The sequence below is a fragment of the Gigantopelta aegis genome, unplaced genomic scaffold (assembly GCF_016097555.1).
Source record: "Gigantopelta aegis isolate Gae_Host unplaced genomic scaffold, Gae_host_genome ctg7014_pilon_pilon:::debris, whole genome shotgun sequence".
NCBI lineage: Eukaryota > Metazoa > Mollusca > Gastropoda > Neomphalida > Peltospiridae > Gigantopelta > Gigantopelta aegis.
In genome coordinates this window covers 1-27,953 of record NW_024535482.1, presented here as the reverse complement: position 1 = coordinate 27,953, position 27,953 = coordinate 1, and the positions used below count along the sequence as shown (strand labels likewise).

The 27,953-nt window shown below is 37.3% G+C and overlaps 1 protein-coding gene across 1 annotated transcript; it reads left to right on the top strand.

Moving 5' to 3' along the window:
• The first annotated feature begins 19,935 nt into the window (after window positions 1–19,935).
• Window positions 19,936–25,859, top strand: LOC121366757. Its single transcript, XM_041491078.1, has 5 exons — window positions 19,936–19,978; window positions 20,128–20,499; window positions 22,021–22,287; window positions 25,250–25,369; window positions 25,828–25,859. Exons 1-5 carry the CDS (start codon window positions 19,936–19,938, stop codon window positions 25,857–25,859), a joined length of 834 nt encoding a protein of 277 aa, XP_041347012.1.
• The last annotated feature ends 2,094 nt before the right edge of the window (window positions 25,860–27,953 follow it).

Genomic DNA, 27,953 nt, shown 5'->3' with positions numbered 1-27,953 from the left:
CTTAGACCGATTGCGTTTATAGCTTTATCATGTATCGTTACAGGTCGAGTTAGACTTTCATCGCAATATACCCCATGTGTAAGGGTTTTATGACCCTTGAATTTAAGATATATGAATTTTTGTTTTCAGGAGTTTTGTTTTGCAATGCCTGAAGATGTTGAGATGCAATTTTGTATATAGTTTCATTATGTACTGTTACTGATCAAATTTAACTTCCATGATGATTTACCCTTTTATCACAGAGGCCCTTGAATGTTGGAGAAATATTGTTGCGCTGGATATGAATCGCGTTAGCAGTACTAACAGATTTGCTTGTTTTGGTTTGGTGCCGAAGTATGAACAGGAATACACTTAGAACCCGGTCAGGACTTGTACTATTTCGTCCGGATGTGTCCCACAATTAATGGGACATAGTCACTTGAAGTGGCGGAGACAGTGCCGGTATTTAAAAACGTACTTCCTGCTAGAGCCAATTTCCCAATCAGTTCAGTGGGTAGGACGCTGGTATTAGACCATGTTTCCTAGAACACGTTGACTAAATACACATCGGCAACTGGATGTGGAACACTGGATACAGTTTTTCCATTAACAAAAAAGAGCTTTTAAATGGGTTTTCCCCACGGAGAGCTGGATTATTATATATCAGTCGTGTGGCAGTGGTTGGAACAGGAAAAAGATACAATGAGTCCACCGAGTTAGTTCGTACATGCGAGCGAAGCACATCAGACGATACTGCGTGATGGTGTCTTAGTGTCCGCTAAAACCACAATCACAGTGGTCAGTTTTTAACGAGTCACACATCACAATGCTAAATGTCCCTGCTGGTCAGTAGGAGATGTGGCCACCACGAGATGCAAAGCTGGCCTGACAACGTCGTCTCATAGACTGACTAAACCTGTTCACCACCACAACTGGCATATTGTGTCACCACCACAGGATTCAACACAGACCTGACAGCTCGTGTCATAGGCTCAATAAACTTGTTCACCAGCATAACTAGCATATTGTGTCACCACCACAGGATTCAACACAGACCCGACAGCTCGTGTCATAGACTGCATAAACGTGTTCACCGGCGTAACTGGCATATTGTGTCACCACCACATGATTCAACACAGGCCTGACATCTCGTGTCATAGGCTCAATAGACCTGTTCACCACCATAACTGGCATATTGTGTCACCACCATAGGATTCAACACAGACCTGACAGCTCGTCTCATAGGCTCAATAAACTTGTTCAATAACTGGCACCTGTTCACCAGACCACAGCTCGTCTCATAGGCTCACCACCATAACTGGCATATTGTGTCACCACCATAGGATTCAACACAGACCTGACAGCTCGTCTCATAGGCTCAATAGACCTGTTCACCACCATAACTGGCATATTGTGTCACCACCACAGGATTCAACACAGACCGGACAACTCGTGTCGCACGTTGAATAAACTTGTTCACCGGTATAACTGGCATATTGTGTCACTGCTGCTGATCTGCTGAATGTTTAGCACTGGCTGGAATAACGAGAAATGGTTCAAAGGGCCACCGACGGGGATCGATCCTAGATCGACCGCGCATCAATCGAACGCTTTACCACTGGGCTACGTCCCGCCCCTACGGTTGCCAATAATTTGTAAGTACTACTTATTATTTACTTGAACCATGAAAAGCGTATTTAATCACAACCCGAAATAACTTGTGACTTTACACATGCTGTGGGTTCATTTCTGTTCGGCACCCGTCCTCTTACCTTCTTTATGGGATGATATTAATGTATGGGGGGGGGGGGGGGGGGGAGGAAAATATCAGAGAGATTGGACCTGAAAGCGTATGACATTGACTTAAGAAATTATCAATTCCGTATACGAGAGGGAGCTGTTGTCATCCACATGGACATCCTCGCCTCACGCTGACAGGACCGTTGCGCATGTATACACGATCCTAGGTGAAAAAAAAAATGTAATAGGTGTATTACAAATAAATTGATAAAATATAAATAAAGAAAGAACGAAACAAACAAAAAGCAACAACAAACGAACAGAGGAAACAAGAAATACATATATAAATAAAATAATAATAATAATAATAATAATAATAATAATAATAATAATAAAAACAATAATAATAACATAAGCAATTTGTGTAAGGTATGTTACTTATGAACTGTAACGATTGACATATTTTCAATGGCAATTCTTTATAAACGATCAGTTTACTAGAGTGCATTATAATAAGTTTGCTGCCTGATTTAAAATGATATCGACTGAGTCTTTTTAACAATTGTAATTGCACATCAAATATATTTTTCTGCATAACATATTAGTGGCTGTACAAGTATATTAAATGTGTTTCTGATCGTTCTAATATTCTACTAGGTTTAATTTCATTTTATTTCCTACAAAATTATTTGAAGACAAAATATAGTTTGGGCTTATTACAAATACTATGACGACCAGCTGCAGCACACTGAATATACAGACACTGCTATCTTGAACAAATTTAATGTGCAAGTTTAATCGTAGAAATATTTTGTTAGTCGGAAACATCTTAGAATGCAGCACACTCAGGAATGTCCCTTTAAAGTTTGTTTCGTTTTGTTTAACTACATTTAGAGAACACTGGTTTATTAATCATCGACTTTTGGATGACAAACATTGGGTAATTCGGACATAGTCTTAGGGAGGAAACCTGCTACATTGTTTTGTCATTAGCAATGAATCTTTTATATGTATCATCACAAAGACACGATAACACATACCACGACCTTTGATCTACCAGTCATGGTGCATTGCCTGGAACGAGAAATAGTCCATTGGACTATATCAACAGCGCAGCAGGCGAGTGCTTTACTACAGGGCTACGTCCCGCACCTAAAACCTGAATCCAAATCGGAGCTCTGATAACGTAGGATGAAGTTCCTGCTACAGGTTTGTATAATCACCTCCTATACAAAATATATTCAATATCCCCGTGTGACCAATTCTGAAACCTACATTATACATCTATCTTAATCATATAGTGATTATATGTTAAACACGTATTAAGAAAACCAACTTAAAAATTCACAATAATATAATAATACTCCACAAAATTAAGCTTAGATGGAGTGTGATGGCCTAACGACAGTGCAGATCAAATAGAAGAAGCGATTAGAACGATCGGGGAATGTTTAAAAGAAGCCTTGTTTATTATATTATAGACATTAAGCTCCTAAAAACTGAGTCTCGACATGTATGTTCGAGATATATCTGCGTACAATAAAGTGTTGTTCCTTTTTACCAATACAGTCAAACCTGTTCTAGCTGCAACCTGTACTAAGCAGCTGTCTGTATTAAGTTGCCGCATTGGAACAGTTGAGTGGTGCAAGCGTGGCTTTGTAACCTCATTATAAATGTTGATGGAGAGATACTGTAACGTTGAATTCCAATTCATTGCACACTGTTTTGAAAATGGAGCAGGGTCGGGGTTATTAACTGACAATGTAGGGCTTATTCTGGCTGTCGTACCTATTAATGTGTGCATCGGGGTGGAACACGTTGGGCACGTATACACAGACCAGTAAAATAAGAATGCAGTAACACTTTATTAAGGATATGCTACTCAGTCAAATCAGTTATTTAATAACGTCAAACAAGACATAATGCATACAAGCTCGATTTGTTTTACGATTTTCCTGGTCTCAGCACTGTTCGACTGTAGTGCAGGTAAGCGTATATTATATTCAAATAATTACTAAACACTTATGTCTTCAAATGGTGATTAATATTACATAATTTTGAGTCTTAGTCTGTTGGTTTCAAACACAATATTTTTGCAAATCCCCCCCCCCCCCCCCCCCCCCCCCCCACACACACAGAGTTGTACAAGAATACGAAAGACAAAGTGACATGCTTGAAGGACATTGTTTTAACACCATCTATTTATTACCCGAGCGAGAGAGAGGGTAATACATGAATCCCGACACGAGTTTCGTAAAATCAGTACAACTCAGATGCGAGTGTAATAATTTCTTTATTATCCATATTATTATTGTTGTTTTCTTTATGAATAACAAGACCCAACTCAAAACATTTCAGTCACAACTAGAAGGAGACGACGAAATGACGTCATATTTCAAACGCACAGTCTGAGCTAGGAGCATTACATACTAACAGAGCACAGAGGAGCACGGGTGTTCACTGACAGTACCATAATTGCCATTACCAACAAATGCACAACTGCCAAAAGTTTGTTTTGTTTAACGACACTACAGGGGCACATTGGTTTATTAATCAACGGGTATTAATTACATTGTGTCACTAAGAGGAAACCCGCTACATTTTTCTTCTGAGTACCACACTGAGACAAGAAGGGGAATTCACTGACAGTACACAAACGCCAACGTTAATTAGGCCGGTAATACTGCAAATGTAAAAGGTTTCAAAGCAGAGCACACAGGCAGAGGAAGGGGATTCACTGACAGTACACACGCCAACGTTAATTACATACTAACAGAGCACAGAGGAAGGGGATTCACTGACAGTACACACGCCAACGTTAATTACATACTAACAGAGCACAGAGGAAGGGGATTCACTGACAGTACACATACTAACAGAGCACAGAGGAAGGGGATTCACTGACAGTACACACGCCAACATTAATTACATACTAACAGAGCACAGGGGAAGGGGATTCACTGAGAGTACAGTATTAGTGTAAAATAGTCTATGATCCTAATTGTATCCATTGCACTTCAGAGTGGTAGATCAATATCAACCTGGCTGATGGAGGAGATTACGTTCAAATGTCTAAAAGGTGTAGATGGGGGGTGGGGGTGGGGGGGGTGGGTGTGTATGGGATGTGTGTGTGTGTGTGTGGGGGGGGGGGGTGTTTGTGGTAAAAACAATCCCAGTTTTGTACGTAAATAATTTATGGATGGTCCGAAGTTACAAAAACCTACTACCCATTTGACACTGACACATTTCTCCACATAGTTACATGCGCTGTAGTCATTGCCCACCTTGAACACACTAGCAGAGAGCTGTGTATACCCCCCCCCCCCCCTTGGTTTAAGAGACACTGAACACCCCCTTTTGATAGAAACTGTGCAAACGTTGTGGTAGATTTGATAATGTGACATATCTAAGTGATTGGCACTCTAAACATTTTTACTCCCTTCTTTCAAATTCCTATATCCGCCCCTAACAACAACAAAAGAAACCTGTATTCATGTTTTAATGTAGTTTACAAGATGTGCTTTATTTTAATATGTTACATGTCAATATTTTAAATACATTATACAGTGATTCCGTATTTCATTTAGCGCCTTGAAACAAATTAGAGTGGTGACCTTTGTTGACCTCTAAATGGCCTTGATATTCATTAGAAAAAAAAATGGAACCATATTTTTTGGAATCTGTATACAACGTTAATTATAAATATCCTTGGTTCCAAAAATTGACATGAAATTCCCATGGGACCTATTTTAGCTACAAATGCCCCTACACTATGATGTATCTATTGTATATATGTACTATATATGCATTGTGTACATCAGAAATACGCTATATATTAAGTGTGCGATATGTTCATCAAGTATACGTTATGAAAATCCTGTTAACGCAATGTACATCAAACTTATGGTATGTGCATCAAGTATACGTTATGTAAATCAAGTATACGTTAGGTACACAAAACATAAACTATACATCACGTACACAACATGCACACCAAGTATACACTATTTGTACCAGGCATACACTATGTATACCAACTATACATAAAGTACTTGCAACTAGTATACGGTATGTAGACGAAGTAAACACTAGGCACATCGAGCATACACTGTGTTTCGCACGCATAAGTTATGCACCTCAAGCATACATTATTTACACCAATCATATTCGCTATGCATATATATTAAGTATACATTACATACATACACATAATATACACCACGAACATGAAGGCACTGACATAATCGCAATGCCTGGTAACCCACTTACAGGTTACCACGAAATGTAGGTCTGATAACCTAGAGGTTACCATATATCTATATTTCCATTAATAATATTATAACAGACATATATGTACGGATATATCCCCCGTCCCCGTTTTGTACTGACCTGACCCTGATGATTTCCATGTCTGTATATTTATTTTTGCAATCATTATTATTGACAAAGTATTGGAATGTTAAGAAAGAAAGAAATGTTTTATTTAACGACGCACTCAACACATTTTATTTACGGTTATATGGCGTCAGACATATGGTTAAGGACCACACAGATTTTGAGAGGAAACCCGCTGTCGCCACTACATGGGCTACTCTTTCCGATTGGCAGCAAGGGATCTTTTATTTGCGTTTCCCACAGGCAGGATAGCACAAACCATGGCCTTTGTTGAACCAGTTATGGAACACTGGTCGGTTTAAGTGGTTTACACCTACCCATTGAGTCTTGCGGAGCACTCACGCAGGGTTTGGAGTCGGTATCTGGATAAAAAATCCCATGCCTCGACTGGGATCCGAACCCAGTACCTACCAGCCTGTAGACCGATGGCCTAACCACAACGCCACCGAGGCCGGTGTGGAATGTTAAGAGTAGGTTGGAATGGAATAATATTGAACATTTGGAATTCGGCACTTTAATGCAAAACGACACTTTGAAAAAAATGCATTAGCGTGTCGTTTTGCAAATAACTCAAATAACGTTTTTGGTAATTTATTATTGTTAAAAGTTGGAATGGGAAATTAAACGGCGCTTTAATGGAAATGCAGTATGTCTGAAAATTTCAAAAGTCCATTGATCAACAGTTTTCTGAAAAGATATGACAAATTTGGTTCGGAGGTATTAATTTGTGCCCAGATATTATGTTTGAGTAGGTTGGAATCGGAAATTTTAAACCAAAAAGTACTGGAATTCGGCACTTTATTGCAAAACGACACATTATATAGCAGGCCTTGGACATCGAAAACCCAGGAAAACGTTAAGACTATGCAACTAATTGTAATGGAGAATCGACGAGTGACTGTGATAAATTGTGGCTAACTAAGTGAAATCCATTCTCCATGAACATTTGGGTATGAGCAAAGTCTGCGCTCACTGGATGCCGAAAATGTCGACATCCTAAATGAAGCGAACGCAGATTTCATGTTCGGAAGAGAATCTTAAGCCGATTTGTTTAAACGTTTGCATCAGTCAACCCATCGAAAACGGCGAGGACAGCTGTCAACCCATCGAAAACGGCGAGGACAGCTGTCAACCACCAGATCACACGGCATGAGTTATAAAGGCGGCTCTGCGAAATTGGATTTCAATTATTGCACCCACACTACTCCGTCTATGTTATCCCAAGTCTATTTGTGTTTGGACAGTCTGATCGATACCTCACTCCCGGAGTCATTGTATGATACTAAAGGGGCACATCTTGTAAAGATTAATCATAATGGCATAGCTTACCAAACTGGCAGAGAACATAACTACCCTCTAATACATGCCCGTATTGACTAACGAATCGATATAACGAGCATAATATATTATTTTTATTCCCAATATATGATATTGACGATACCGAAATACACAAGGGTAATAATCTCTTTATCATATAATCTCAAGCTTAATACAACGTGTTTTTGTAAACTGTACACGCAACTTTAATTCCAGTCCGCCATTACTAGATATTCAAATGACGTAAGAATATGTGGCGCAGTGTATTTTTGAATGGAAATGACGTCAAACTCGAATGACGTCATTTTGGATGTCCTTACATCAGAATAAACACTGGACAGCTTTCAGTGTAAAATTGCCATTGAAATGTTTTTATTTGACGACTATGAATGCATACGTCAATCATGGAGTGTCACCCAAGTACGTTTGCTTAAACGTCAATAAACCTAGTGCCGAGACCTCGACTAATTTACATCTAATTTGCAAAGTTATCAAATTCTCAAAGTATGTGATCTGAAAAATATCACATACTTTGATTGCACTGAAAATGTAAGATAATATATATATATTGTGTGTGTGATATATAGTATAACGACTTCAAACGATTAACAAAATACAACTAAACAACAAACTAATATAAAGAAACTACCCAGAACAGAAGAAAGAAATTTAACAACGACAAAAGCAACGATACGGCCTTGGGAATTTTTATGTTTAAGTCTAATAATATTATAAAAATATAATTTGGTAAGATAATTATTAATGATTCTGGATATAATTTCTGCAGTGACAGATAATAGGTACAGTGTATCGTAACTAAACTGTACATATATCACTTGATCAATCGAGTCCAGTGCACATGTTTTCAACATAGGAGTTCTTTCTTTTTCCTTTTAATCTGCTGTACTGTACGTTATAGTGTGTGTTTGTCGGGGATAAATACATTTGGGCTGAAAGGTATACTAGGAAGATGTTCCGCACCACTGCAGATTTAGAACGTGTGGAGGTTATAATAACATGTAGATGAAAAGCAGAACGGTAGACCAGGATGATGTTTTACACCACTGTTGTCGGAATCACGAATGCTATCGATAGATTTTAAACCGACAACTACTATTTAGTTCATGTAAACGAAACAAAAATGGATGCCAACTCGATTTGGGTTTATGTTTTTGTTGCATCGTCATTTTTCGTCAGTTGTACAGGTATGTAAACGAGTATTATTACTAAACACTTCTTGGTTCTACAGGTGACGCAGTTGGTGTATACTATAAATACAGCACTACACGTTTCCTATTTATTGCACGAGGTTGTTGTTTTTTGTTGTTGTTTTTTCACGAGTTTATTTTTTGTAACAATGTATTGTTATCTTCTTTCGCAAAATAAACGAGTGAAATAAATAGGAGGCGAAAAGAACTGCAAATACATTTCCTAGCCAATATTAATAATTACTTGTTATCTCTTCACCTAAGAATTTGGCACACTCAAATACATTGTTAGTCAGTAGAACTTTATCTAGTTTAGTAACTTGTTTAACGTGTCCATATACCACTAGGGCTTCGAACACGCCTATCCCGAGTCCGGCCATACCCGCCCTACCAGTTATGGGGTCATTAGAGCCGTCAGTATAAATTTGTAAATAATCTTTATAAATTTCCCCCATTATAATTCTAAATAAAGTATTCTTAAAAACTGGTAGTTCAATTTTAGATAATTCGTTTTTAATAAAAAAAAAAGTTAACCTTAGGCGGTATGAGAGCCCATGGGGCTTTGAAACTTTATTAATCCACTTGAAGCAACGGACCTCATCGAAGAAAATAGAACAAATAGAAGAAAATAGTTTGTTTTGTTTAACAACACCACTAATGGAAATTGATTTGTTAATCATCGGCTATTGGATGTCAAACATATGGTAATGTTGACACACAGGCATAGAGAGAAAAACCATTACATTATTTTCACATTAGCAGCAAGAGATCTTTTATATACACCATCCCACAGACAGGATAGTATATACCACGACCGTTGATATATCAGTCGTGGTACACTGGCTGGAACAAGCAATAGGCACATGGGCCCACATACTGAGATCGATCTAACACTGACCGCGCATTAAAGCGATCTCTTTATCACTGGGCTGCGTCCCGCTCCCTCACCAAAGAATAAAATGTGTCGGCAATATCTGCCCTAAAATAATATCTGTAGCAGCGCGTTTTGTGGAACGAATGCAAAGACTGCTTCATGATACAAACGTTCACCTTTATTATTGACAACAATGATGCATGAAGCCGTTAACAATTTAAATGTTAATGCCACGTTTACATAGTGTCGTGTCGTTTAGGCCTTCTAAATGTTTTACAAAAGGGGAGTTAGAGGACACACCAGAGAAATCCTGAACATGCCTGGCCCCGAGATTAACTCTTGTATGGGAAAACACCCGAGTCTCCATATGCTAGAATATGCTCTAAGAAAGTTCAAGCAGAAGAAGGCTCCAGGTCCTGACGGAATAGCAAATGCAATGCTAAAACACCTCAGATCAAAGCGAACTCTTCTGTACATTTTCAACCAGAGCTGGCACATGGGGAAGGTTCCAGAAAAGTTGTAAAAAAGCCCAAATTAGACCCATTTTCAAGAAGAGAAAGGACAAGGCAGATGTCAAAATTTACAAGCCAATCAGTCTCCTCTTCTGCGTAGGAAAACTGATGGAAAGAATCATCAACAAAAGACTTCCCTGGCACCTGGAATTGAACTCTATCCTATCTCCAACACAGCCAGGTTACAAACAACACCACAGCATAGACGACCAGCTGGCGTATTTGACAGAAGAAATTTAGAACTTATTTCAGGAGAAGAAGAAAGTCCTAGCAGTCTTCTTTGATATGTCAAAGGCCTTTGACACAGTTTGGAAAGAGGGACTGCTGCTCAAGCTTCTGGAGGCAGTAGTCATTGGGAAAATGCACAGATGGCTGAGCAATTATTTGTCCCAGTGCACTGCCAGAATGGAGTTTGACCATAAACACGGTAACCGTGTCAGAATGAGAGATGGGGTGCCTCAGGGAAGTGTAATCTCACCCACACTATTCCTCATCTATATACATAAACGATATCACAACAATCATACCCAAACATGTCTCCAACACCCTGCATGCAGATGATCTCGCAATATGGAGCTCCTCAGAACATACATCCACAGCAACATACAGAATAAAAAACACCATAGACAACGTGCGTGCCTGAACCAAAACATGGGGACTCAAACTCAACCAAACAAAGACCGTCTCAACACGTTTCTACCTATCCACTCAAAAGGAAAAGGTCATTCTCAAGCTTTCAGACAAACTAGTGCCCCAAGTAGTTACACCAACCTTCCCTGGACTGAAATTAGACTCAAAACTAACTTGGAAGCCTCACATTGAAGCCATGGAAACACGAGCTATTAAGAAACTTTCCCTGATGAAAAAACTTGCTGGGACCAACCGGGGTGCCCACTCCTGGATCCTCAAGCAGAGGTATACAGGAACTATTCGACCTACAATTGAATATGCCTCTACAACTTGGATAACAGCTTCCAAAGCACAAAATGACACACACAAAATAAAATATAACACTGAATTATCCTTGGGGCCATAACAAGCATCCCGATCAGCGAATTGGAAAAATCCCCTCGAACCGCTGGAATCCAGGCAACAATGCAAGGTCCTTATCCAGGGAGAAAAGATGAAACGACTGCATTCGCATCCACTGCATCAAAGACTCCAGGAAAACCCACCAACATATAACACACTAAAGCGACAAAGTCTAAACCACCTAATATAACTAGCAAAAGAAACATTATGATTGCATCAGCCAAAATGCCTCGCAGTGTGAGAAAAACTTCCCAAATGTTTGTGTGCAAACACACATTCAGGGAATGAGGCTGGATGTTCCAGACCTTGCAAACAAGATGGAGCAACCACCACCTCTACAGCTAGCCGTCACCATGGAAATGATCCATGAGCGTTATCCAACGTCAACATGGATACATGCTTTCACAGATGTTTCAGCAGAGAATGTGATACGAAATGATGGAAATGGAGCATATATCAGTTATCCAAATGGATCCTCTGTTTCCATTTCCACCCCAGTTGGAGAGCTAAGCTCAAACTACAGAGCAGAAGTGCAGGCCCTCATCATCGCAACAGATCATCTAACCGAGGAAGAAGGACAACATAACATAGTGTTTCTCACTGACTCCCTATCTGCACTCCAGTAATTTTCATCAGGACACACAGACCATATCACCAAACTGCTGTAAAATAAGCTAAACATCCTTGCCCAAAGCCGAAAAGTAACCCTCCAGTGGACCGCAGCACACATAGTAGTTGCAGGCAATGAAAAAGCTGACCAACTGGCCATAGCAGGTAGCTGCCTTCCACAAACCCAATCCTCCATCTCATACGGTGAAGCCAAGACTCTTATAAAACGAAAGTTCAAATGTGATTGGAAGACCAGAAATAATGTATACACCCTTGACAAAGAGTGTATAAACCAGTTAGACAGGAAAGAACAAACCATAATTTTCCGTCTGCGAACTGGATATTGGCGGCTGAAGAACAAACGCCAGATCACATCCTACAAAACTGCTCATATCTGGAACAGAACCGTTAGAAAGTTTGGACACAAGACAGACCCCTCAATATCAAACTATGAAGACCTCTCGATGACCTCCAGAAGACGTCACATTTCGCCATTACATACGGATTATTGATCTAATACGGTCAAATCTTGATTGAACGCAAAAGAACCGGAAATAAAATTTAATATGCTGTGCAAATATGCATATACTATGTATGTATATGCATGTGAGTGCGTGTATCTTCTATCTATGCATATATGTATGTATGGATGAATAGATGTAGGCAGGTCGGTGGGTGGGTACGTACGTTTGGATGGATCGATGGATGGTTTAAAGTTGGGTTTTTTTAATGTCACCACAAGAACACATTGATTAATTTATTAAACACCGGCTAGCCATTTAGAAAGGAAACCCGCTACATATCCCCCCATTAGTATCAATGAATCGTTTGTATGAACTATTCCATAGACTGGGTAGCACATACCACGGTATAATTAATGTATTATGCACGTAATACAATTTTTATTCATACTATATGATATTGACGATATGCACACACACACATACACACACAGAGAGAGAGAGAGAGAGAGAGAGAGAGAGAGAGAGAGAGAGAGAGAGAGAGAGAGAGAGAGAGAGAGAGAGAGAGAGAGAGAGAGAGAGAGAAGGGCGGTTACATCAGTTACAAAGGTACCCTCTTTTATTCAGGAATGGGGTGTAACGTTTAAAAATAGCACATTAAACAATGAATTGTAAGATAAATGGTATCTAACGGTCACGGATGTAGCATTCTATTTTTTACATATTATATCTTCAAAATCCAGATTTAGAGTAACTTTAAACATCATTTCCAATTAAAACGTATTTACGGCCCTGGTACTTCTAGTTAACATCTGTGTCATAGAGAAATCAATTTCAGATTAACCTAAATACATCACAGAGTAATCGGTTTCCATCGTGCTTTTTTCCACTGAGTGGTATGGTAGTGGCAACCTTCCTCAAGTTCAGTCAGCAAATGTTTCGCTAACGTTCGCGAACTATTTGACTGGTTTTTGACATGACCATTTGGTTTAGCATAAACTAGTCTAGTCGACTAAACTAAGCCCTGGTTATACCTAGGAGCAGGAAGTCGTATGTCGTGGTGTCTTTAAACATTCATTCATCACCTAGGAGCAGGACGTCGTATGTCGTGGTGTCTTTAAACATTCATTCATCACCTAGGAGCAGGACGTCGTATGTCGTGGTGTCTTTAAACATTCATTCATCACCTAGGAGCAGGACGTCGTATGTCGTGGTGTCTTTAAACATTCATTCATCACCTAGGAGCAGGACGTCGTATGTCGTGGTGTCTTTAAACATTCATTCATCACCTAGGAGCAGGACGTCGTATGTCGTGGTGTCTTTAAACATTCATTCATCACCTAGGAGCAGGACGTCGTATGTCGTGGTGTCTTTAAACATTCATTCATCACCTAGGAGCAGGACGTCGTATGTCGTGGTGTCTTTAAACATTCATTCATCACCTAGGAGCAGGAAGTCGTATGTCGTGGTGTCTTTAAACATTCATTCATCACCTAGGAGCAGGACGTCGTATGTCGTGGTGTCTTTAAACATTCATTCATCACCTAGGAGCAGGACGTCGTATGTCGTGGTGTCTTTAAACATTCATTCATCACCTAGGAGCAGGACGTCGTATGTCGTGGTGTCTTTAAACATTCATTCATCACCTAGGAGCAGGAAGTCGTATGTCGTGGTGTCTTTAAACATTCATTCATCACCTAGGAGCAGGACGTCGTATGTCGTGGTGTCTTTAAACATTCATTCATCACCTAGGAGCAGGAAGTCGTATGTCGTGGTGTCTTTAAACATTCATTCATCACCTAGGAGCAGGAAGTCGTATGTCGTGGTGTCTTTAAACACCATTCATTAATTCATTCATTCATGCATTTATTCATTCATTCATTCATACATTCATTCATACATTCGTTAGCTGTCACACGTATATATATTAATAGTATGTGTTATCAAAAATAACGAATGGTGTTATCATCGACGGGTGTGTAAGAAAAAGATTTATTATCCCAGCAGGCACTCATAACTGGGAAAATAAAAATCATAATTTCTCGCTGAGAAATTATCATGCATTGGTCTAACGAACAATACTATTGGATGATTTTGAGGTTTACAAACCAATGACCTTATCGGTACTAAATATGACGTCATCACGATTTGGCAAACACACACAATGACTTCATGTATTGTAAAGAGTTTGTGTTTACGGCTGTCTGTTTTTGGTCTTAAATGTTCAAACCATATCATTTTAATGCAATTCATTATAGATTTTGTACCAGATTAAAGAGAACTTTTGATTTTGAAAGTTATCTATGAACGTGATTAAATTGCACAGTTATAACATTAAACAGAACAGTGCGTAAAGTGGTTTATATGGTTTCTAAACATGTACGTGTCGAAAATAAAGACTTTTGGAGAATAAACAGGTAATAAATACAATAACAACCTCGGTACCAGTCATTATCAAATTTATGTTCCTTGTGAAATAATTTTTAACTGAAAATGATTTCACTCGGGACATAATTTTGAATATTTTAATTATAACTGATAACTGGTTTATTATCCTCTATATTGTCATCGAACAGAGTCGAGACATGATCAGGGTTATCAACCATTAAATATTTATTTTTAAATATAATCCAAATCGTTGTTGCGAAAACGTGTGTACCGTCATCTTTTTTTAACCTACAGGACGCTAATAGAATCTGTCTTATTTATTATCTTAATTTAAATCAAATAAATGATATTTTATAACAAACAAGGAATGTGCTACTGAAATCGCTGTTTACTCGCAGCAAATGCATCCAGGGGCGTACTCGCTGATATTGATATAATGGGTTTTCCCTCTTTTTGTTTCTTTCTGATTCACTTCAAACGTGAGGGGTGGTAGTATTTATATCCGTGGTATTTATTTCGATCGATACGCTGCAGGTAGGAGGTTTAGCCACATATGTTACTGTTATCGTCTATGGGATTTGATTTGGTAGTATACACTCAGGAATATTTGCCATGTACTGTCGACATTTAAGTCTTAGCCCAATGACCGTTCACATACCCCTTTTCAAATGTCTGTCTGCGTCACAGGCGTGCTGGTAACCTGATATAACTACTCTGTATAAACCAGGATGTTGTCCGACAGGCTAGGTAGCTGTGACAACGATGCTGACGGAAAATTACATCTGGGAGGACAGTGAGCTACAGATTCCATCTAAATTTATTCGTATCTTTTTCGTATAATTTTGGTGACTCCACTGTCCAAAGGAAACCAAGCGATACCTAACTGAAGGAAATAAGAACTGTTTTATTTAACGACGCACGCAGAACATTCTCTAATGGGGATTATATGGCGTCGCAAATGATGAAAGAGAAAACTCGTCGCCATCACGCAATGAGCTATTCTTTTCGATTAGCAGCAAGGGACAACATCCTACAAATAGGACAGTACATATCACGACCTTTATCATCCCAGTTGTGGATCACTGACTAGAAAGAAATAGCCCAATTAGCCCACCGACATAAAAAGTATGTCACCTCGTAATAATTGTAATCTACCTGTACCAAAATAAGGTGTCACATGGCATTTATGATTAAAAGAATATTTTTGTTAATAACCTTCAATTTAGAGAAAGTCGCAGTCCACTTAAGAAATCAGTGTCGCAAGTTACTACCAATTAGACCTACATTTGTTATAACAAGACAATGTCTTTGTCTCTGTGTTAAATGTTTGTGGCGTTTCTTTGTGAGGTTTTTTGATGTACTGACACCATTGGCTAGCAAGTGAATAGAAACTGGCACTTGCATGCAACACTGCCATAGGTTTAAGGTTTGATAGTTATAAAGTAATAACAGTTGTAATAATAGACAACGTTTTCATGTAAAGCTCAGTGATATTCTGTTTTGGGGACATCATTGATGTAATGGTGACATTGTCCTTTGATAACGGATTATCCGGAGTGCGGCCAGACAGCGCGAATCATCGTTCGACTGGTTCATGTGCTTCACATTAAGGTAAATGACCACATCAGAAATCAGTCAAATAGTTCGCGAACGTTAACGTTCGCTCGCTGTCACTGAACATGGGTTTAGTGGTGATCGTTGTGTTGCGATGGACCGAATTGCATTGTAGTCCGTGAACGTTAACGTCGCTCGCTGTCACTGAACATGGGTTTAGTGGTGATCGTTGTGTTGCGATGGACCGAATTGCATTGTAGTCCGTGAACGTTAACGTCGCTCGCTGTCACTGAACATGGGTTTAGTGGTGATCGTTGTGTTGCGATGGACCGAATTGCATTGTAGTCCGTGAACGTTAACGTCGCTCGCTGTCACTGAACATGGGTTTAGTGGTGATCGTTGTGTTGCGATGGACCGAATTGCATTGTAGTCCGTGAACGTTAACGTCGCTCGCTGTCACTGACCATGGGTTTAGTGGTGATCGTTGTGTTGCGATGGACCGAATTGCATTGTAGTCCGTGAACGTTAACGTCGCTCGCTGTCACTGAACATGGGTTTAGTGGTGATCGTTGTGTTGCGATGGACCGAATTGCATTGTAGTCCGTGAACGTTAACGTCGCTCGCTGTCACTGAACATGGGTTTAGTGGTGATCGTTGTGTTGCGATGGACCGAATTGCATTGTAGTCCGTGAACGTTAACGTCGCTCGCTGTCACTGAACATGGGTTTAGTGGTGATCGTTGTGTTGCGATGGACCGAATTGCATTGTAGTCCGCGAACGTTAACGTCGCTCGCTGTCACTGAACATGGGTTTAGTGGTGATCGTTGTGTTGCGATGGACCGAATTGCATTGTAGTCCGCGAACGTTAACGTCGCTCGCTGTCACTGAACATGGGTTTAGTGGTGATCGTTGTGTTGCGATGGACCGAATTGCATTGTAGTCCGCGAACGTTAACGTCGCTCGCTGTCACTGAACATGGGTTTAGTGGTGATCGTTGTGTTGCGATGGACCGAATTGCATTGTAGTCCGTGAAGGAAAAACAGCATATGCGTTGGTATATTTTCTTTAAAATTTATTTTATTTATTTATTACTTATAAATTGAAATAGTGTGTGATAAACATGAGAGCTACAGATGGTTGTTGCTTTTGTTTGTTTGTTTGTTTGATTTGATTTTTTTGTTCTCATTGTTTTATTTTGTTTTGCTTGGAGAGTTTTTTCTTTAGCTTACTGATCCTTTTGTCCCGTACTACAATTGAACATGATCATTGTCGTTATTTTTGTCCCTGTCACACCGAAATGAAATAAAATTTTGTTTTGTTTAACGAATACACTAGAGCACAATGATTAATTAATCATCGTCTTTTAAACGTCAGACATTTGGTAATTCTGACACGTAGTGATGAGAGGAAACCTGTTACATGTTTGCTAATGCAGCAATGGATATTTTATATGTACTTTTCCACAGACAGGATAACACATGTCACGACCTTTCACCAGTTGTGGTGCACTGGATGAAATAAATAAAAACCCAATTCAGTTGAATGGTTCCACCCAGGAGATTCGATCCTGCGACGCAAGTACCTCAGGCGGACACTCAACCGACTGAGCTAAATCACGCCCCCGAAATGAAATAAAGTCAATGCATCGTCTTAACATGAACTCAAGATAGATTGACCGCATTGGGACCATCGATGACAGGTAATCGTGACATAAATGTGTTGACTTCATAAACAATAATATAATATATCGTTATTTGCCGATACAAATGCAGCCATGTTTATTATAGTATTTCTTTTACTAACAGGTTGCTGACATGTCAACAAAAGTAGTTTCGTGACCTGACTAATTTACATCTACTTTGCAAAAGTATCAAATTCTTAATGTTTGTCTTATGAGTCATTAAATACTGTTGCGTTTGGAAGAACATTATGAAGCACAACATGATATGAATCGTTTTCTGTTGAATTTCAAGAACACCATTGTATTGCCACCGCGTTTATGAAGTATGCTATGTTTTCTTACAGGCTTTTCAATCAAAATGAAGATATCAGCATCGACTGCAAAACGAAACGAGGATGTTACCCTCACCTGCACATTACAAAATATCCAGCATTCTTTCAGATACAAGTATATTTACGTGAAAAATCGTCGTTCAGAACTTGCAAGATTTTACCAGAAGACATCTGGTTGTGATCGATATATATACGATGACAGATTGCCAAATTCAGTGACAGGAATTTGTGGATCTGGAACCAATAGCTCTGAATCCAGTTTCATAGAATATATCACAGTTTTGAAACCGAAAACGATCTGGACATATTACTACTGCAAGACAACATATCGTGGCGTCACATACAGAAGCAATGTTGTTACTCTGTCCCTGTTAAGTAAGTAACCGACCAACGGTCATTGGTTTGTATAATTAGTTGGAGAGCCAAAATGAATTATGTCATTAACATAAACGTTACCATATGTTTCGTCTCCTACTGTGTTACATCATTTTGAAAGTATAGTGTATAGTTTAGTATAGATTCTCTCATTAGACGGGCATGTTGCAAATCGCCTCTGTCTTACTCTTGTCTTAGAATGATTTTTTTTTCCTAATAATAATAATAATAATTTATACAATACCTTATTTTGTCTTGGATAGTTACCTATGTTTTATAATATATGTGTTTTATATTTAGCTGCATTTTGCAATTGAATGCTTTTTTATTATCTATGTTTTATAAGAACCTGCATTTTAACAATTGCCTATATATTATAATCATATTATCATTTATAATGATGTTTGTAGCTATTAGCAGGCAAAAAGAAAGAAAGAAACACATTTTTATTTACGGTTATATGGAGCCAGACATATGGCTATGGACCACACTGATATTGAGAGAGGAAAGCCGCTGTCGCCATTTCATGGGCTACTCTTTTCGATTAGCAGCAAGGGATCTTTTATATGCACCATCCCACAGACAGGGTAGTACATACCACGGCCTTTGATATACCAGTCGTGGTGCACTAACTGGAACGAGAAATAGCCCAATGGGCCCACCGATGGGGATCGATCCTAGACCGACTCCGCATCGAGCGAGCGCTTTACCACTGGGCTACGTCCCGCCCCTGTGAGCAGGCACATACATTTAATAATAAACATGTTTAGAAATTGAATCATTTTCGATGTTAACATATTAAATTCGGGTTAAATTTTATTAACAACATATGTTACTTTATTTGCTCAGTCAGGCCATCTAAGATGTGTGTACTATTAATATTGTTGATGATGTGTTATAGTTACTAATCCACAGTAACAATAGTCCGAGTACTCTGCCGTTCGAGTGCTAGACATACATTTAGACAGTTAATACTTATATGAACGTTCTCTTAGCCAGGTATAATTGTATAGCGAACAAACGAAATTGCTTTCTACCAACGGATAGGCAAACATCCCCGCCCTTAATTTGACGCTAAATACCATTACATTAATCATGTTCACTGATGACAAACATTTCACATATTAACCATTAACCTGACAGCATTTCTGTATTTAACTTGAACATTATTGAAAAGGGGGTGCTGTTGGTTCTCTTCACGTAGTGTATGTATTAGTGTTTACTATGTGAAACATTTGTTATCGGTATCAATGTAATGGTAATCATCGTATTAGATCGGGAATCTTTACTTACCATGTGTTAGGCAGTATGCGACATTAGTATACAACATCTCCTGATAAGACCAAATCTAAAATAGTTTATGGTAGCTCCGGGTGCCTAGCGTATGCAAGACGATTAACTGTCAAATGTTTCCCTTCTGCTGAGGTTGATTTCACAATCAATCGCTTCACAGGCGAGTATAATGACTCCCATATGGAATGTATAGAAATACTTCAGTGAAGATTATGTTTGAAGTTCAATGTAATTGTCGCGTTCAATACCTCCACCCATACTATAAGACTTTGGCATGCAGTCTATCATTTAAGCTTATGTTAGTAGTTGTTGGTTTTGGGTTTTTTTTTCACATCAGCAGTCTACATTACATGTGAAATATTGTTCTTTCATTTCAGGTAAGGCTGAATGTGCATCCTTGACCACCCCTGAAGATGTAGAGGTGCTAACAGTAACGGAGGGAAAGGATAAGACATTTACATGTCGTATTGGTGGTGCCAGCCCTGAGCCGGAAGTTAAACTTAGACTGAATGGCACATCTACTACGGATCCATCTGTTCGTAAAGTATCAACATCAGTAGCTTCTCAGTCCGGAGAGACACTTTGTCGTCCTCGAAAGTATGATAGGTATTCTCCATTAACAACAACGCAATTTGGGTATAGTCCCGACAGACGCCATGATGGAAAATTCGTGTACTGCTCAGCCAGGAACAGTAAAATGGGAATTAACGACGAGGTGACCTCCAACAAAATACGTCTGATAGTTCAGTGTATGTAAATAAGCATATAATGTTATATATTAACAATAATTTGCCACCACCCCTACTACTACTACTACTACTACTACTACTACTACTACTACTACTACTAACAATAATAATAATAATAATAACAACAGCAAACATTCTGACAATACGGCTAACGCAATACACGTACCCTCCTGCGTCCCACAAATGGTAATATCACCCAAATTCCATGTTTGACAAAGTTATGGCTATTAAATAAATTCCCATGAAATTCATACTTGATCAAGATTGGTAAATCGCCATGAAAGTCAAACTTGATCTGTAACTGTACATAGTACAGCTATGTACACAATATCATCTCAATATCTTAAAGCATCGCTAAAACAAAGTCCAGAAATCTATATATTTGGGTAGGACGGACAGACAGACATACATACAAACATATGGACAGAAGAACAGAGACGAGTCCTACACTGTCGTCAGGTTGAACCGGTAGGGACTAAAGATAACAATAAATTAAATCAGCACTAAAATACTATTTTGAAAACGAAGGTCCAACCAGGCGTTATTGATTTTATAGGGCGGGAATCAGCTCAGTCGGTTGAGTGCTCGCTTGGTAATTCAAAGTGGGCATTTCGTCGAAAATGTTTAGTTTTTGTTTCACCAGAATGCTTATTAGCAGTCTGCTATTTACTGTCGTGTTAACATTTTTCGACTGTACATTCTGTCTTCTCTGATATTTGAAGTTTTCTCCTCTCTCCAGATCATCTCAAAATTGATAGTTAACAGAGGATAATAAACGAGTTACCAGTTATCAAATTTATTTTCACTTGTCACGAGCAGTAGCGAGTGGAAGTGAAAATTATTTCACGAGGGACATAAATTTGATAATAACTGGTACCGAGTTTGTTATTCTATTTATTATCCAGCTATTTTTTAAAGCCTTTACTTTCGATAATTATAGCCTACATCGGCTCACGTCCGTGTATATAGAAACGACATAAACTACTTTACCGTTCTGGGTATTGTTTTAACTTTGTATTTTATTCACGGTTCACAGATAATTTAAAAAACCCAAAGTTCTATATATTCTGGAAAAAAAAAAAAAAAAAAAAAAAATAATAATAATAATAATAAAAAAAAATCTATAATGAATTGCATTAAACTACCATTTTATTACAAATTTAACACCCAAACCAGAAAGACACAAACGCAAATGCTTTAAAGTATGTGACGTCATCGTGTGTGCTTTGCCAAAATCATGATAACTTCATATTTAATACCGACAAGGTGATTGGTTTGTTGGCATCAAATCGTACAATAATAGTGTACGTTAAACCAATGCATGATGAATTTTATTTTCCGCGTTATGAGTGCCTGCTGGGGTAATAATATTTATTACCGTAAATCAATTTAATATGTCATTCACCTCTACTTCACTCATGTTCTACCGCTGCACCTTCTATGGGGCACTGATCTTGACCTTGCTTACAAAAGCAACGAAACACAAGCATATTGTTATTGATTCATTTCCCTTAATTTTAGATGGGCCAATAGGGAAAGACATTGCGTTCAAGCCAGATGGAGCTTTCTACACAGTTCAGGAATCTGAATCGGTGACAGTGACCTGTTTCACAGACTGTAACCCGAGCTGCACCTACGCCTGGGCTTATCAGGACAAAGTTATTGTTTATGGTAGTCGTCTTTTTCTTCCTGCTGCCACACGACTGGAGGCTGGCTATTACAAATGTACGGCGAGAAATCCAGGGAACGGTGTCACTGCTGAACGATTTCTGAAACTACGGGTACAGTGTGAGTATCAGTGCACGTTTGTGTAACCTGAATATGTGTACAAGATATATATATATCTATCTATCTATCTATCTACATAGCCGGGTGTTATTGTCTATTTGATCCTACAAATGTCATTTGTGACTGAAGGGGTTAGCCTGAGGTAAAAAATGAAACATTTGCGGGCATCAAATAACAATAGCACCCGCAAATCTAAAAACTCCATATGGTTATGTCCATTGTAAACTGAATCGTTTTTCTACGGAACTAACTGTATATTTGGTATTTGTTGAAAAAAATACCTGACTACAATCTAACTGTAGATCCTTGGATCGTCAACTTCGCCTCTTCCAATTGCTAATGACGTCATTAGCTTTCCGGGTGTTATTGTCTATTTGATCCCGGAAAAGAATGTAATTAACCAATCACAATACAGAACACACTCGCAGTTAATTTACAATGTTCTTGTTTACTGTGTGATAATTGAGTTTAGGAAAAAGTTGTCAAAATTACAGAAGAAAACACTTTGTTCTGGATTATCACATTCCGTGAATTGCACGGAATTTGCTAGTTACAAAATGACAATAATCTCGATTATATATATATATATATATATATATATATATATATATATATATATATATATATATATATATATGTATATGGGCAGTTTCACGGGAAAGGTTGCATAAAGAGTCTCACTGGGACCCAAAAATTAACTATGCAGCATTCTATAAAAAACAATATTTTTAAAAAGCAATATGACTAGAGAAATGTTTTATACAAAATTGGACCTACAGCTGTTACGGTTTATAAAATAATCAGTGATATGATTACATGCACAGCATAACAATATGAGGACACATAGGTACTGCATAATCATAAGATTTTATGTGATACATTTCTAAGTATAAACTGAGGTGGGGGGTTTTAAATAGGAAACTGTTAAGAGTAACTATTTTTTCATTAATAAGGCCAAGGTTTTCTGATGATTTTTGGTAATATTTTAGCAATATTCTTCTATTTAAAAAATGATTTATTTTAAACACAAACCATTAAATACTAATCTTACCAACATAATGTCTATAACTGAATTAGAAATGAAATTTCAATATGTTTTTTAGAATACTAGTTAAAAATAATGTTGATTGCATTAGTATTAGCAGTGATATAAGCTTTCAAACAATGCAGTGTGAAAATGGCAATTTCGTTTAGGAGAGGACATTTCTTTAACTTGTAGATTTCAATTAAATATACTGAGACTGCTCTTAATCTTTTTTTTAACATTTTAATTCATAATTGTATTAGGAAATAATATTTGATATGAATCTGCATGTAGTGGTGTAATTAGATAATTAACATTGAAAGATTACCTGTCATTCATATGCACACTGCTGCATACAAGACACACACTCTACTTAGCTTGTAATGTCCTTATTTGCCAGCTTTATTTTGTAATATTTGGATTTTATGTCCTGCAACTGTGGCAGAATAAAAGGCTCATGTCCTTCAACCGTTAAAGGCCCAAGAAAGATGAAACAACTTTCTAAGCACTCCACTCCGACATTCTGGGAGGACCTTGTCCGTGGCCATTTAAATGTTGATGTCACTTTACACTCATGAAGGAATTTCATACAGACATGATCGCCTTCAGTTGCATTGTGTATTGGTTATTCGTCCAATGTAATAACCCTCGTCATAGTAAACAGTATTCTTAAAACAACCATCAGATTCTGTGGATTGTCAACAAATGTTTCAGACTTCCACACAAGTCACATGTACATAGCAACACCAAGACATGTCAGTATCAAATCTGCTCAACTTTAACATGTTGTAAAATGTACTTTCCGGAGCTTGAACATTGTGACATAAAATTCCCACTGCATCAGTGAATGAATAGTTAATTTAAAATGAATTTAAATCATACATATAAGCATGTTTTATATTTTAATTTAGACATACAGTAATTCTCAATAATGCATCATATCTCACAACCCTTTTATGAAAAACCTATGAAACAAACTTCATATATATTATGAAATTGGTATATAATTGTATTTTGTATCTATTCGAGTAAATATATTGATAATGTAATAAAAACACTTTGCAAAAAGATGTTTATATAAACATATTAAAATTGTGTTTAGGGGGGAACATTTTGTTTAACATGCAAAATCTTGTGTATTTACAGAACTACAATTCACACAAACCCAATAATTATACAAATTAGTTTTTACAGGCTGTTATGCATTAAAGTTTTGTAACCTGCCTGTATATATTTATTTGACCCATGTAATAAATAACAAAGTTACATCGATTTTTGTTCTTGATACAACTGCAGGCGTCTATTATGATTATAGTACTACAAACATAATTGTTCTAAAATGTTATTTGAATTATTGATAGGTCAATGTTCATGACAGGACATCTTCAATTTTTGTTAACGGAAAACGGGATTAGTTCTTTAAATTACTGTGAATTTATAACACAATATCCAGTTTTAATATGGTTGATAAAAAAATGTTTACCAGTAGTCTTGTATTCAAATAAATAAAAATAAAAGTATCTATTTTACATCACATTATTATTAAAATAGTGACTGAATAATGCAAAAATACAAATGAGACTCGTAAATGTGTTATTTTGATATATAAATATTCACTATTTGATGAAAAATGAAGTTATTTCAATACAATTTGGTTTGTAGGTTGCTATACTCTATATTCACACAGGTACCTATACAATGTTAGCAGAACAGAGCTTTAAATTTTAAAGTTATGGACATTTTATTCCAATCAACGAGCAGTGCAACCTCCTTTTCCGTGAAACTACCCATATATATATATATGTGTATGTATGTATGTATGTATGTATGTATGAGAGAGAGAGAGAGAGAGAGAGAGAGAGAGAGAGAGAGAGAGAGAGAGAGAGAGAGAGAGAGAGAGTTAATACATGTTTTCTTTTTTTTGTATTCTTAATTCAGATGGTTCCCTGTCTACTGGTGCTGCAATTGGAATAGGACTCGCTGCGGGTGTCGTTGTTGCGAGTGTCGTTGCTGTCCTTATTTGTTGTGTAGTACGCAGAAAGACACAACGTCGAAATAGTATGTGTCAAAATTATGTTCTGTAGTATGATATTAGGGCAATCTTGGACAATCGTGGAGTTAATGAAATATTTGAATCAGCAGTTATGTAGCTTGGAGTCCAAAAATCATCGGAAATGAATTTGCATACCAATAAACAACCAGATTTAAAATTAAAATAAATGTTTTCATAGAACCCAGGTCGACGTTTATGTAAATTTATTTAATAAAAAATGGCCTGCTTTAGATGTCCACGATAGGTACATGTGCGAGCGATTTAATTACATTGGTTGTATACATTTATACATACAATACTTAACATTTCAGTGTCAAGTTCTTGAATGTATCACAAAAACCAGTTGTTGGTGTTGTTTTATTCTCTCTTTTTTGTTGTGTTAAATATGATGTATATATCCTATATTAATTTTGTTGTAGGCATCATTAATAAATAATGTAAAATGTTTTATTATTTGTTGTAGGGAAAAGGTCTGATTCCGAAAAACATACGTAAGTTTGCATGACTATAACATTGTGTTCATCTCTGTCGTAGTATGTGTTACTCATTCAAAACAGATACTAATTTCCAAAATGCATCATGCAAAGTCGATATTATTACATGCTCATCGATATTTGTATAATATTTACTGTATTTCATTGCGTCATTGTACCGTAGTGTAGAGTCTTTCATATACGGTATAAGACATTGCTCATTTAAGAGGTGACCATTTTACATAAATTACTTATAATTTTCAAAATTGCATTATGTCATATAATTTACTGAAGGTGACAGTTGTAATATATATCTCCCATATTGCGATATAGAGGACGTTCACATATGAAACTGTTTTAGATTGTAATTTTGTTTAGTATTTGTGGTTGCCAGATGACTATCTGATGGAAATGGATGAATTATCTAAAGCACAAACAAGTGTACAATCGTCCTTATATTCATTATGTGGAAACTAATGTCCACCTCAGTCTGATAAAATGTAGATAATTAAACGGGACACACATATGACCACTGGTGTATAATGTTTACATTTAATTTATTAGTAATTTTATATAACTTTGAGATTGCGCCGTTTAGTTCAGAAATGAAAAACATTCGGTTCAAAGGCTATATATAATGTTTCATTCAGCAATTAATGAATGGTATTTGACATGATTAAATATATATTAATTTACCCTGAACTTAGTGTTCAGTAATTAATGAATAAAGTTTAACACGATTGCAGAACATATCTATTAATTTACATAGTGTGTTACAGTAGTTTGTGTTTTTTTGTCAATTTTCTGTCTTTGTCCATTAGGTACGCGAACACTGGGATGCAGAACCTCTCAAGCTGTGAGTATAAAATATTTAAATCAAAGTATTATCTATATTCAGTATTTTGGTCAGCATGTAATTTTCCTTACAGATTTGATTTTTAATGCAAACATTTATTTCCATGGGCGTTGGGCGCGGTGGAGTGGGGATAGGGGTCAGGGTGTTGTTTCCAGTTGGAGGGTGAAGAAGTAAATGCCAACCCCAGTTCCGATTTACTGGTATCGTTAGTCGCCTAGATTGTTGTACATTTAGGGCGTTTTGTATTTTAATATATGGTTCTGGAAACTAAAAATAGTTTGTCCGCTTGTTGAGGCTGCATACCTTAGTTTTATATTGAATGCAAGACGTTCTCATCGGAAAAGCCCCAAACATTTCTATAGATTTATAATATATAGCGGAACTTCGATAATCGGTACGGCATGTGTGTGTTTTGTGTTTGTTTTAATTATTATTTTATTTTATTTTTGCATAGTTTGACACCCAATAGCCGATGTATTTTTCGTGCTAGGGTGTCGTTAAACATTAATTAATTAATTATTTATTTCATTATTTATTTCATTATTTATTTATTTTTTATGCGTAGTACTGAATCGTACCCGTAATGAATAGCACCCAACACAAATGTAGGCAAAAAATATAGTCTGATAAAAATAACAAATATATTCATTGTATATTCCGAATATACTGATCAAAAATTATCCTTCAAGTATATTTTAAGAAAATAGTTTGTTTTCAGTATGCATCTATCATTAGGGTGCCATTTCATAACCAATTCAGATCTTTTAGTCATTTCTTAACTGACTATCTATTTCTTTGATTTATCTGCACCAACACTTTTACTTCGTTTTAAAGTTTTAAAGTCTGTACTACATTTCCCTTCTTGGAATAAATAAATAATGTAACCCCCCGTTGCAGAAGACTTTGAAAGAACTAAAAAAAACTCAGATGTTTTGTCGCCGTTTATTAAATGTCTTATTTTGTTAAACTTTGAACAATGAAAGTCCCCTTCCGGGAGCTAAATATACGAATTAAAAAAATATATATTTATATTGTAGATCTCGTGTTGTATTTTAACTGTTCTGCAAGGTAGACTTTTCGGACGTCTCAGAGTCAATCCACGAAACCAAACATTGTTTGTATTTTACGTGGTTTGTGCAACTAGAACATCTCAATTTGCTTTTAAAGACTTACATCAAACACCGTACACATCATTCTCGTCACGGCATATGATGACTCCTAGAATACTGCGTGGATTGCCATATTCCTCTTTTGTTTTCT